Below are 12,855 nucleotides of genomic sequence, written 5' to 3'. Positions count from 1 at the left end.
GTCAGTGGTTTAGTTCTGGAGATGTCTTCTGGCTCCTTTAAACATGGACCTGGGCTAAATGTGGCTAGAGTTCATATGCTAAACCCAGCCCAGCATTCTCATTTCCAAAATATTCTGATTCCTTCTACAGGGTGCCAGGAAAGTCCTAGCATTTCAAGCTTATTACCTGTGGGCTGCTAATAAAACTTTACAGCTTTAATTAGCCAAAGTAACAGACTCTATTAGTGCCCCTTCCAGGTGCTGGGGCCGACATAGTAAATCCCAACTCTTGGATGAACATCCGTGGGAATGAGCTTGGATAGCTTGCATTCCAAGGGTCCTGTGTTCTCCTCCCCGCTCTGTCTTTTCCTCCCCTTCCCGTCTCTGAGACAGGGTCTCATGAAGTCCAGTCTGCCCTCTCACCATCCTGAACTTCTGACCTGCATGCCTCCATCTCCCAAGTGCTAGAGTTACAGGATCACACCGCTGTGCTTGGCTTTTTGTGGTGTTGGGGACGGAACTCACGGCTTCCTGCACACCAGAGCTCTGTCACCTCAGCTACACCTCCAGATCAGTTTCTTATTTACGTGTGTGTGTGTGTGTGTGTGTGTGTGTGTGTGTACCTTCAGCCAGAAATTGAGGACCCTTGTGTGTGTCCCTGTGGACACCAGAAGAAGCAACATGGCCACACAGAGCTAGGCACACCATCTACCCACGGTTTCCTTACACAGAACGGGATCACCAGTTACCCGCGTGTCCCCTTCCGCAGTGTGGGAGGTCCAGTCCTAATCCTCTATTCAGGTCTGCTCCTGAAGGAGCCACTTCTAGTGTTGGTGCAGAAGGGTGGGGAAAAAAATGATACAACGACCTTGGAAAATCTAAGGAAAATTTAGTCGACTCCATTGATGGAGATGCGGGCAAGGAGAAGGGCATTCCCAGGAGGCAACGCAGCACCAGAGTGGAATCCCTAAGAGCAGAGAGCGGTGTGGAGGGGCTGCTGTGTGACCCCGAAGAGGGGAAACAGAAATAGCTCTGCCGTCTCCTTCTCTCCTGCTGCTCTCTCCCACCTCCTGGCCCCGCACTGACTCTGTCAGGTCCAGGAAGCTGGATGAACTAGGAGGAAGAGACAGCTGCAGGGCCTATAGGAGAGGTCATCGAGGACCCCCAAATAATGGCCTCCAGACTGGAAAGATATTTCAGTGGTTAAGAGCACTGGCTGGCTGTCCTTCCAGAAGACCTGAGAGTTCAATCCCCCCCCATCCCCCCCCCCACATGATGGCTAAGATGGGTTCTGTTGCCCTCTTCTGGCCTTTGGGAGTACTGCATGCAGGTGGTACACAGCCGCAGATGCACATAATAAAATAAAAATAAAGGGAGGAGCTGGGCGGTGGTGGTGCACACCTGTAATCCCAGCACTCTGGGAGGCAGAGGCAGGCGGATTTCTGAGTTCGAGGCCAGCCTGGTCTGCAGAGTGAGTTCCAGGACAGCCAGAGCTATACAGATATACAGAGAAACCCTGTCTAAAAAAAAAAAAAAAAAAAAAAAAAAAAAAATTAAAAAACCCAAAAAATTAAAATTAAAATTAAAAAATAAATAAAGGGGGAAATTAAAAAGATAAACCTGGCTGTGGTGGTGCACACCTTTGATCCCAGCACTCGGGAGGCAGAGGCAGACAGATCTCTATGAGTTCGAGGCCAGTGTGGGCTGTTAAATAGAGAAATCCTGTCTGAAGAGAGGGGGAGAGGGAGAGGGAGAGGAAGAGAAATGGACAGAGAGAGAGAAATGGCCCCCCAAAGTTTCACAGTGCTGAGGTGGGAATTGGATGCATACCTGGATCAAATATACTTAAAAATCATTATAATTCAGAAAGTCCTTCTTTTATCTGACATGTAACACGGAAGCCACGGCACATCACATGCTGCATTCTACTATTTATGTAAAATTACACACAGTTAAATTATCACAAGCCCCACTCCTGTGACTTTTGTCCCCGCACTGGGCGTTGTGCGCAGCCACATGCTTTCTGTCCATGCTTGCACCGAGATGCCTTCAGGTGACAGTAATAGAAAAATCAAGCCCACGCCTGTAATCCCAGCACTCTGGGAGGCAGAGGCAGGTGGATTTCTGTGTTCGAGGCCAGCCTGGTCTACAGAGTGAGCTCCAGGACAGCCAGGGCTACACAGAGAAACCTTGTCTCAAGAAAATCAAATCCAAAAAACAAAAAACGAAAAACAAAAAAACAAAAACAAAAAAAAAAAAAAAAGAAAGAAAACTCACTCTATGGGGCTGGAGAGATGGCTCAGTGGCTAAGAGCACTGACTGCTCTTCCAGAGGTCCTGAGTTCAATTCCCAGCAACCACATGGTGGCTCTCAACCATCTGCAATGATATCTGATGCCCTCTCCTGGTGTGTCTGAAGACAGCTACAGTGTATTTATATATAATAAATAAATAAAATCTTAAAAAAAAATCACTCTCTCTTATGGTGCTATGACAGAATACAGCACACTAGGTCATTAATTTATAAGGAAGAGAAAGCGTGCTCAGGATACACCCCAATGATAGAGAAAGAAAAGAAAAAGAAATTGTCTCCCCCAGTTCTACAATATGAAAACCCTAAGAGGTCCAGCATCAAACGAGGAAGAGGGGCTGCAGACAGGGCTCAGCTGGTGGGGAGCTTGGCTAATGGACATAAACTCCTGTGTTCTAGTCCCAGCGGTGTGCTTCTGTAATCCCAGGTGGAGGTGGAGGTGGGGGTGGAGGGCCAGAAGTCCAGAGCTGGGGTTGGAAATGGTCACCTGTTAAGCCTGCGCAAAGTAGGTGTGAGGGTCAGAGTTTGAATGCCCACAAACCCAGGTAAATGCCAGGCGGAGGCGGCTGCCTGCCTACAATTCTGAGCTTCGAAAGCAGAGACAAGAATCCGCAGTCATGCACACACGTACACAAGCACGTGCACACACAGAGAAATACAGGCACACACACACACACACAGATTATATGTGAGTTCAAGGTCAGGCTTGGCTACCTTGGGGGCAGGAATGAAGTTTAAAAGCCCTACCTGCTGAGCTATCTCACCCACTTTTGGGGGCTTCATAGGGTTATTTACACATGCTGTGTGCTTTTAACATTATGCAAAGTATGTTTTACTTACCTACTGATTTCTGGGGTGTGCCAGATCAAGCTGTTTATTATATATTTACATGTTTCAGTATTACCTCAGGATAGCCAAGCATATAGTATTACAAGCATGGGCCACTGCATCTTGTCAGGCTAGCTTTGACACAGAAGCCCGAACATCAGAACTGGGAGGTGTAGCGCAGCAGACACTGGCAGATGATGAATCCTTGCCTCAAGACCAAAATAGACCACAAATCCCAAACAACAGTAAACAAACAAACAGGGATTTGATCCTTAGTACCACAATTAGCAAATATGAAGAGCTCGCGCGCTTGGGAAAAGCAGACAGAATCACAGTATGGACTTTAGCCGGAGAAAAAAAAAACTAAGACGCCACGCCTGGTTCTGCGCGAAAACTGCGCGCATCTGCGTTGTGGAATGAGAGCTGGAGGTTAACCGAGGCTGCAGCTTCTGCACGAATAGCCCGGGCTCTGAGGTCTACCCTGGGCTAAGTTCCTTTATATGGTGTTAGGCCTCCCCTCCCCTTTCCACGAAGATGGTTGCTCCCACGCCACCCGGAAGTGCTTGTGGCCTGGCCTGGTCGAGCGGTGAGCTGGTGGCAGGAAAGGGACGAGTGGCGCTGTCTGCAGCATGAGCGGAGTCCTGGCGTCTGCCGAGCCGGCTCCTGCCTCGGTAACTCTGGCGGAGCTCCTGCATCTGGTCCAGAAGGGCCAGGAGCTCCCGGACCTGGAGAAACGCCACATCACTGCAACCCATGGTGAACCCACCGCCTCTCTGCTACCACGGAGGCCCAAGCCCTGGGAAGACGCGGGCGCGGCCGCCCCAGACACGAGGACGCAGCCTCCGACGGCCGAGGAATCGTCCGGGGCACCCCAGCCGCCCAACTCGACGGAGGCCCTAGGGGTTCCTGAGGCTCGAGGTGTTTCGTAGCTGAGATTCGGACGGCGTGACGCTTGCTACCTTTACTCATCCTTCTGCATCTGCCATGACCTGTCTCACCCACACCCAGTGGCCCTCAGGGATTCAATGTTGACCAGTAATTTTGTTTTTGGACGCTGGATTTCAACTGCATACTGTATTCTAGTCCATTTGCCTAACGGAAACAAGTCTCCCTTGTCACCGTTAAGAGGGCACGGCTTCCTGGGTCAGCTTATTCTGATAAACTGATATAAAAGGCATTTCTAATTTTGCAGTCGTTTGGGTTTGATGAAAACGTTCCTTCCCAGAATGATACATAGAAATCCTGGTTCTTGCGGGGGCTGAAAGGATGGCTCTGTGGTTAAGAGCACAGGCTGCTCTTTCAGAGGTCCTGAGTTTAATTCCTAGCAACCACATGGTGGCTTACGACCATCTGTAATGGGATCTGACGCCCTCTTGCGTCTGAAGACATCTACAGTGAATGTACTCACATACATCAAATAAGTCTTAAAATCCTGAATCTTGGAAACAACAAAGTAAGGTAGTGTGAGCAGAGGCAGTTTGATAGTTGGACCCCCCGTGGGAGTTGGAGTTGCCTTTCCCCTCCCACCATGCATCTGACCTCCCAGTTAAGCTCTGGCTTGGCAGCAGGTGCCTTCCTCCTGCAAGCCTTGAGAAACCGGGTGCTAGGTGCCAGATACCCTGGAACTGTGTGAACAGCTTTTAACCACTGAGCCCACCTTGGGCGCTTAAAGTATGTTCTTGGAATCGGGGTCTTTAATAGATTTGTGTCTGCCTCCATAGTGACACCACACTTCCTAGCAAGCTTTCAAACAGGCTCAGTGGCCGTTTCTCCATATTCTATAGAACCCAAATGGCTGCAAGAATGTCTATCGATATGGTGCTAATAGACCTGGCTGATCTCCAGCAATACGGACAGCCCCACGTTTTGTTTTGGGGTTAACTCATGGTTAGCGGGCAACACTCGCTTTTTGAGAGTCCGTGTAACCCTGGCTGGCCTGAGACTTGGTAATTCAAGCTAGCCTGGAATTCATGGTTCTCTGGGCAAGCATCATGCTTACAACAATCCTTTATTTACCTGTGGGGCTGGGGGCACTAAGAGCAATTGCTTTTGCTGGGGCCTAGAACTGGTCCCAGCCTCCACATCTGTGAAGCCTTCATTTGCCAGTAACTCTGGCTCCAGGGCATGCAATACTTCTGCCTACTTTGGGAACCAACAAAGGCATATACTCACACAAATGAATCTCAGAAGTAATCTTTTACTATATAGGAAAAAACTTGATTTTAATTCTGAGCAAGCCTGAAATGGAAGCCTTAGCTCAGCTCACCCGGGAGGCAAGCACTCCAACAACATCTCCCAGAGTTAGGAAGAGGCCGGACTTAGATCCCAGAATGTCAACAGCTGCGACTGTTTGCTATGTACTATAACCACTGATCTCCGGCAGGTTCTCTCTGGAACCACTAGCCTAGTAATGAGGCACTGTTTTGAATGCAGTCCACCCGCCCCTGCCTCTTAAGTGCTGCAAGTAAAGGTGAGCTCCACTACGCCCGCGCTGGCACTGACTGATGCCCGGCAGCCTCACAGGGATGTTCTGAAGGCTCCATGGAGCCAAGGTTATAAAAAGCTCAAGGCAAACATTAGAAATGTGGACCCCTAGTGGGGGCTTTAAGGGCAGACAGGGGAATTTTGCCAATGGCAAAATTTAGTGGGCATTTCTGGGGCACATGTGGTTTAGGAAACAACAGTCTATCACTGCATTAGTTTTTGTTTATCTTTAACATTTTCTGTGTAGCCCTGGGTATCCTGAAACTCTGCAGAGCAGGCTTGCCTGGCCTTGAACTCAGATCTATCTACCTGCTTCTGCCTCCCAAGTGCTGTGATTAAAGATATAGACCCACCACCAGTTCTTAAAACAAACGGTTAAACTTCAGTCCCCTCCTGTAGCACAGAATGAGACCAGCTTAATAGACCAATGCACATAAACAAGCAGCTCCCAGGGGCTAAGGTGCTGTGTGTCACTGCCACGGAGTCCGCAGCACACTGCACGGATGTGTGCATGTATGTTTTTTTGCAGCATAGGGACCCCCATCCTAAGTCCTGAGTTACAGGAAAGGACTGCCACTGTGGGTCAGGGTACACATGCCGTTACACTGACTCAGGGACAGCAAGCCCGAGAGGTTCCAAAGCGGACAGTGCAGCTGCACCATGGCCTCACAGCACAAGGCCGAGCATGGTCATTGTCACCTTTCTTCCTTTCTGTCCAAGGAACAAGCCCTTAGGCTTGTACGCCTATAATCCCAGCACGGAGGAGGAGGAGGAGGGGAGGGGAGGGAAGGGGGAAGGGGAGGGGGAGGAAAAGGAGGAGGAGGCAGGCCTGCTGTGGAGTTTAAGGCCAGCCAGGGCTATACAGGCAGACCTTGAACAAACCACCCACCCCGACAAAATTATCACCCTGACAAAATTATAAAGTAAAATCAAGGCCCTTTTTGTTCAGATTCAAATGTGTCCTTTGGTATGCCCACTGCTTTAAGAGTCTTGGAGGGGTGGGAGGGATGTTTGGGCTGGTTGTCCAACATTAAATTCCAAAACAGAGAAGGCAGAATGCTTTCGTCCACAGCTTGCGTTGATTCCAGAGATGGTCAGCCAATGTGGAGAACACTTGGCCTTCCCGTGGACGGGCTGTATAAGTGTCTCCAATGCTCACACCCTACTGTCCTTCTCTGGACCTTCCTTCAGTTTCTGAAGGCAGAAAGAAATCTTCTCTGAAGATACTTGGTAATTTTAAACAAAAACACTTCCGGTGAGTGCTTTTGGAAAACCTAAGGAAGGAAACACAGCTGTGTCAAGAAACCAATCCCAACCTGGGACAGTGTCATTTCTTCTCCACTGCAGCATATTCAGAGCACAGGCTGCCAGTGGACCCAACATTTGACCTCGGGCCAATATTTCCACCCCGACATCCCTCCTTAGGCGTTCTCCAAGTCGAGGCTGGTCTTGGCCGACCCGAGCCCCTCACCGCAGCATGAGCCCCTCGCCTGCCTCAGCTCACCTGCTCTAGTTGAGCTGCCGGATGAGCTGATTGATCCGCTCTCCCCGGTAGCCAGGGGAGCCCATCTCCTTGACAAAGCCCACTCTATTCTTGGTAGCATGGCGGGCCACAGAAAGGAGGAAAGGGCACAGGAATGAAGAGATCTCCTGGAAATGCTTCCCGGGGAAGGCGATTTCATGGATGAGGTCTTCCAGGCAAATGACACCAAATCTCCCTGAAAAACAAGAGGGTTTAGATTCTTGTGTTCACTACGTAGCCAGGATACAGGGGGAAAAAGAGAAAATGCTGGGCCGTCAGGCATGGCTCCCATGCCCTAAGCCCGGGTGCTCACCCAGATGCTCCTCGATCACTGTGTTGTCTGTCAGAGGGACCGTCTTATTGTTAATCTTTGCTTGTCCACGTTTCAAGATGAGTTCCCGGACAGACTTCAGATTTGGAAATCTACATAAGACACAACAGGGACACTGGCCACTAAGAGCAGGCTGAGAAGAGGTACGGGATCCACCCACCTCCTCCCACAAGCAGGGAGTGGACCATTGGGAGACACAACTGAGGACAGCAGAGAAGCAGAGCGGCTCGCTGCTGCAATCCTCACCCTGAGCCAGAGGCTGGAGGGCCCTGGGCTGCGCAGGAGTCTGCAGTGAGCCAACCAGCCAGCTGAATGGAAACCCAAGCACAGGCTGGAGTATATACTTAGACATTTAAATATGTTTTGAGGCCAGGTCTTATTTTCGTAGCCTATGCTGGCCTCAAACTTACAGCAATCCTCCTGCCTCAGTCTTTGGTGCACAAGGGATTGCAGGCCCAAGGCACCATGCTCAGGCTGGCCTGGGACCCACAGCAACCTCCCTGCTGTAGCTCCAAGGGCCACACCCAGCAAAGCTCTACTACCACGGCTTCAAGCACTGATCTCCATGCTGTGCATCTGACCTAGTCTTAACCTACAACCAAGCAAGCCCCGAACGCTTGGGGCATTATCGGCATCACCTGCTGTCTCCAGGTCCCAAGGTTCTTTATTTCTGGTGACTGGCCACAGCAAAACAGGCAACACAGAGCACGACCCTTGGAAACCCATACCCTGTGTATGTGTTTTACACACTCTGAAGTACGAGAGAATCCACATGGGAAGTGGTACTCACCCCCAGGTCACATAAGGCTCCACCGTGCGCAGCATTCTTACACTCTGAGGGGTGACCTTGACAAATACGCCACTGAACAATTTCTTCAGGCCAAGATTCATGATGGTGCTCTTTACCAGTAAACTCACTCCTTCAATCCTGAAACCAACAATCAGGTGTCTGACCCCAGTCTATGCTGGTCTGTTTGCAAGCAATTCTGAATGCTAGAGTGTTACTTAGTACCCAGAATTCACCTCAGGGCTCAGAGTGGTGGGAGGCAGAGTGGAAACAGACCATGTCTCATGTTGTGGAGCAATCCCTGGGTGCTCCAGGACAGTCCTGATGGATGGATTGGTGGGGGAGTGTTGGTGGGCAGTGGGGATGATAGGCTATATGGTCAAGTAGCCTACCTATCTATGGAAGCCGACTGCTTCCCTGGGTAGTAAGAGGGTTACACATTCACAGCAGACCTGACTCTGACATCAGAGCCAGGGAAGTCCAGTCCAGGGAGCTCGCAGAGAGCAAACCTCCTAAGTTCTAAACTCAAGTTTACTACCAAGAGGCTCAAAGCTGTATCTGAGTGGGGGCAAATATGAAGCCTGCTAAGTGGGGGACACTGCCTCCTGACACTGTACCCTGTATCTTCAAACCATCATAGGCCACACACCCATGAACAATACTAAACTTCTTCATGTCTTGATTCTCTGTGCTTCAGTGCTGGGTTTCAAGGCATCTGGCCCAACGCCTAGCCTACGTTCATGTCTTGTGTCAAGCTGTAGTTCCTACTTAAGAAAGGGTATCATGCCGGGCGGGGTGGCACACGCCTTTAATCCCAGCACTTGGGAGGCAGAGGCTGGCGGATTTCTGAGTTCAAGGTCAGCCTGGTCTACAGAGTTCGTTCTAGGACAGCCAGAGGCCAGGGCTACACAGAGAAACCCTGCCTCAAAAAAAAAAAAAAAAAAAAAAAAAAGGGTATCACTAGAGGGTTGGAGAGAGAGAGCTCAGTGGTTAAAGAGCTGTCTGCTCTTCCAAAGGTCCTGAGTTCAATTCCCAGCAACCATGTGGTGGATCACAACCATCTGTAATGGGATCTGATGCCCTCTTCTGATGTGTCTGAAGACAGCTACAGTGTACGCATATACATAAAACAAATCTTTAAAAAAAAAAGGGGGGGGGGTAATCACTAAAGAGCCCCGCCTTCACCCCAGTGTCTGCGCCACTGCCTGCCTTATGGTCCTAACTCCAAATCCAAGCACACGATCTTCGGTGTAGGTTAGGCTTTATTTCCCCACAGAGACATCTAAAGTTGAACCAAAAGTTTACCTATTCCAGGGACTCTGAAAACACACTGGTACTGTACCTTTCCATGCGGATAACGAAGGCCAAGGAATGTTTGTCAGGCACCTCCAAAGCACGGGGCTTCACTTCTAGTCGCCGGACGCGCACCTTGTCTCGTTCCTGCCGCCAGGAATCGTGTACGAAAGATTCTAGTCGTCTAAACCTGAATTCTTTCCCTTTTCTCTATGGCAGAGATAACAACATTACTATCTCTTCCCTTCCACAATAAACCCAGAAGCCATTAATAAGAGAGCTCATCTCTCCCATGTTCTGCAAAGGTGGGCAGAGCATTACCTAAGGGGCATATGAAGAACTGACAAGACGGAACTGAGAAGACTTACGGCATTATGAAGAAAGGTGTGTGTTAAGTTTATATGCTAGTAACACTTAATGCAAGTGATTATGAAACCCAACACTGTATTAGGTGTCATTAAATGAGAGGATTTTCTCTTTTCATTCAAAAATCTTATATATTCTGTGTGCAGAATCCACCCACATGCACACCATTCTAAATAAACTTTAAAATTTGTTGGATACTTTCAGTTTGAGACAGGCTCTCATTATACAGCCAAACTCTCTATTCTTCTGTCTCAACCTTCCAGAATGCTGAAGTGATGAAAGTGTCCCACAGTTGACAATTTAATCCCAGCATTCTAGAGGGCGAATTAGGCTAATCTGTTAGTTCGAGGCCAGCCTGGTCACACAGTACTTCAGACCCAGTCTAAGAAACAGATTAAAAACAATAAAAACCAACAAAAAATTTAAGAATAATCTATTTTTTTCCTGCCAAACTTAAGTGTTTCACCACTTGGTTTAAATTCAGAAAATGTCTTCACTTTTCCTGTTCTAGCATTTGGGGTCACAGAAAGATGCCGTTGGGGAAACCTTTGCTAAGCAGAGAACTGGACTAGATGAGAGAAACCAGGGAGGGATCTGGTAACAAATCTAGTTCAACAAACACCCTAAAACATTCATCCACTGCCAATCCTAATATCCCCACCACCACCACCCAGAATTACCTCTCTCTTTGCCAAAAGTGCCTGCTTGGCCTGAGTGGCTTTGAGGGCTTGATAAGCCTTCCTCTTTTTCAGGAGATTTTCGGGAACCAAAGGAATCTTTTTTCTTTCCCTGATGAAGAAAAATTGACATCAACGAAAATTACTAATGCAACATTCAGTGGCTTTCCAAACAATTCGAGATCCTGGTCTTCCCCGGACCTATGGTTTCTGATCAAGACCCATAAAGCTCACTTGTCCCCGAAAGCCTTAAAAAAAAAAAAAAAAAAATCACAGGAAAACCTTTAGTCTCTGGGATCGTTTTTGGTCCGTAGAGCTTTAACAACTGTAGCCTATCACAGTCACTAGCAGCAAGGCCATTCTAGTAACATCCGAAATGGGTTGAGGCTGTTACAGAATCTCCAAGAAGAGTAATTAAAACCAAGCTAGAGCCGGGCAGTGGTGGGGCACGCCTTTAATCCCAGCACTTGGGAGGCAGAGGCTGGTCTACAGAGTGAGTTCCAGGACAGCCAGGGCTACACAGAGAAACCCTGTCTCAAACAATCAAATATATATATATATATATTTAATATATATTAAGCTAGGGCGAGATGGAGGAAGAGACTCGAAAGTAGGAGGGGACTTGTGGGGAAGGAGCTTGGTGGAAGACGGAGGGGAATAGGAGGTGATGGGGGAGAGGATACGATCAAAATACACTATACATGTGTACGAAACTGTGAAAAACATATTATGACGGCGACGCTGAGCGAACCCAACTCTGGCACGCTCCAGCCACTCTCCGCTCCGAGCCTCAGTTCCTTTCCTAGCGGTCTCAAAAGTTCCCCCAGATATCGGATCCGCAGTCGCGGAGCTCCACAGCATCTCAGTCCCCACCTTTATTGCATAATACGGAGTTTTTTATTTTCTGTCCACAGCCCACAGTATCCTTTTGTATCACCAGGTTACAAGCAGAAAGGATGGCATTGGATTCTCAAAGTCCCACTAGAGAGATTCACAGGCCAACACACTCACCCTTCCTCGGCCATCTTTCCGACGCTTCAACTACTGCTCATGCGCAGCCTCACCAGGCGGGATAGAGAGGCCCGCCTTGATGTCTCCTTGATGATAGAGACGGGACTCTCGCTCACGCTGTGGAGGACTCAGGAGGAGCCTGAGATTCCTTAGCGGCTGTGAGCTTCTGAAAAAAATGGTCTTGCTAGCCCTGATTTCGGAAAAAAACCTCCAGTTTCCTTCGCATCCCTTCTAAGTTTTCTAGAGTCCGATACCCGTCTAGATACAGCACTTATGAGTAAGGCTGTAGAGTCTCGAAACCGACCGCTTGTTAGCAATTCAGTGATTTCCCACAATGCTCCTGCAGCTTCCGCTATGGCGCCGACGCCCACTTCCGGCATGAGCTCTACGGAGGTTGACCTCCTTGATTAGATGGTGTTTTTATTCCCGGAGACCTGAAGAACCGACTTGGCGCTCACACTTGGGTGGAGGTTATTTGTGGAGGATTTGGGAAAATAAAAACGTGTCTCCGACTCTGTGAGCCTTTGAATTCCTTACATTTCTGCATCCCGGCTTCCTCAACCTTACAATGAATATATATATATATATATATATATATGCGCTCCCAGTAGCCGCTAGGGGGCTCTTTGAGATTTATAAAGTGTTAGCACAATGTGAGTAAAACAGTCGTCCAAAAACTGGAGAAGCTTCACTTTCATCGCAGAACCTCCACTTGTTTAAGTACCGCAGAATTTGCGCCCACTGCCACACTCTACCACAGCTGCTGTAGCCTGGGACAATGCCATTATGTAACAGCACTTGAAGATGTCGCCACAGCCTTTATCCTACTATACCTTTGGCTTATGGGCAGGTGACAAGGGCCTGGGGTGCATTTGGTACAGTAACCGACCTATCGAAGTGCAAAACATACAGGGAGCAAAGATAGAAAAACAAAACAAAACCAAATCCAATACCTTGTAACTTTCTGTAGATAAAAGTTAGATCCTATCTTATTGACAATCTTAAGGGAAGAGGAATTTCAATGTTACTAACAACTCCACAGTAGTTGAATGGGACTTTGAGGTCCTGTTGCAGATTTTCTCAAAGCTGAGTCACCTGTCCACTATTCTGATGCAGATCATAAAGGTTCTATCCAGTTCCCTGCATCCTCTCTCACCCCATAAATAGTTCAACTGAATTGTGTTTTCCTAGCACTGACCATATGTGGTAGTCCTAAGGAAGACTCATCATATTAATTCAAATGCTTCCTCTAAAACCTCTGTCCCAT

The 12,855-nt window shown here is 48.5% G+C and overlaps 2 protein-coding genes across 2 annotated transcripts; one reads left to right on the top strand and one right to left on the bottom strand.

The window, feature by feature from the left end:
* Positions 1 to 3,666: 3,666 nt before the first annotated feature.
* On the top strand, positions 3,667 to 4,308 carry C9H6orf226 (chromosome 9 C6orf226 homolog). Its single transcript, XM_052192825.1, has one exon. It carries the CDS (start codon positions 3,747 to 3,749, stop codon positions 4,044 to 4,046), a length of 300 nt encoding a protein of 99 aa, XP_052048785.1. The 5' UTR covers positions 3,667 to 3,746; the 3' UTR covers positions 4,047 to 4,308.
* A 986-nt stretch (positions 4,309 to 5,294) lies between these two features.
* Rpl7l1 (ribosomal protein L7 like 1) lies at positions 5,295 to 11,909 on the bottom strand. Its single transcript, XM_052192824.1, has 7 exons — positions 11,589 to 11,909; positions 10,581 to 10,689; positions 9,584 to 9,744; positions 8,245 to 8,382; positions 7,437 to 7,546; positions 7,106 to 7,319; positions 5,295 to 6,875 (listed from the first exon to the last, which is right to left on the bottom strand). The coding sequence occupies exons 1-6, from the start codon at positions 11,600 to 11,602 to the stop codon at positions 7,111 to 7,113; spliced, it is 741 nt and encodes a 246-aa protein (XP_052048784.1). The 5' UTR covers positions 11,603 to 11,909; the 3' UTR covers positions 5,295 to 6,875; positions 7,106 to 7,110.
* Positions 11,910 to 12,855: the final 946 nt, after the last annotated feature.

This window comes from Apodemus sylvaticus, chromosome 9 (assembly GCF_947179515.1).
Source record: "Apodemus sylvaticus chromosome 9, mApoSyl1.1, whole genome shotgun sequence".
Lineage (NCBI taxonomy): Eukaryota > Metazoa > Chordata > Mammalia > Rodentia > Muridae > Apodemus > Apodemus sylvaticus.
The sequence above is the reverse complement of the archived record's forward strand: the minus strand, read 5'-3'. Positions and strand labels throughout refer to the sequence as shown.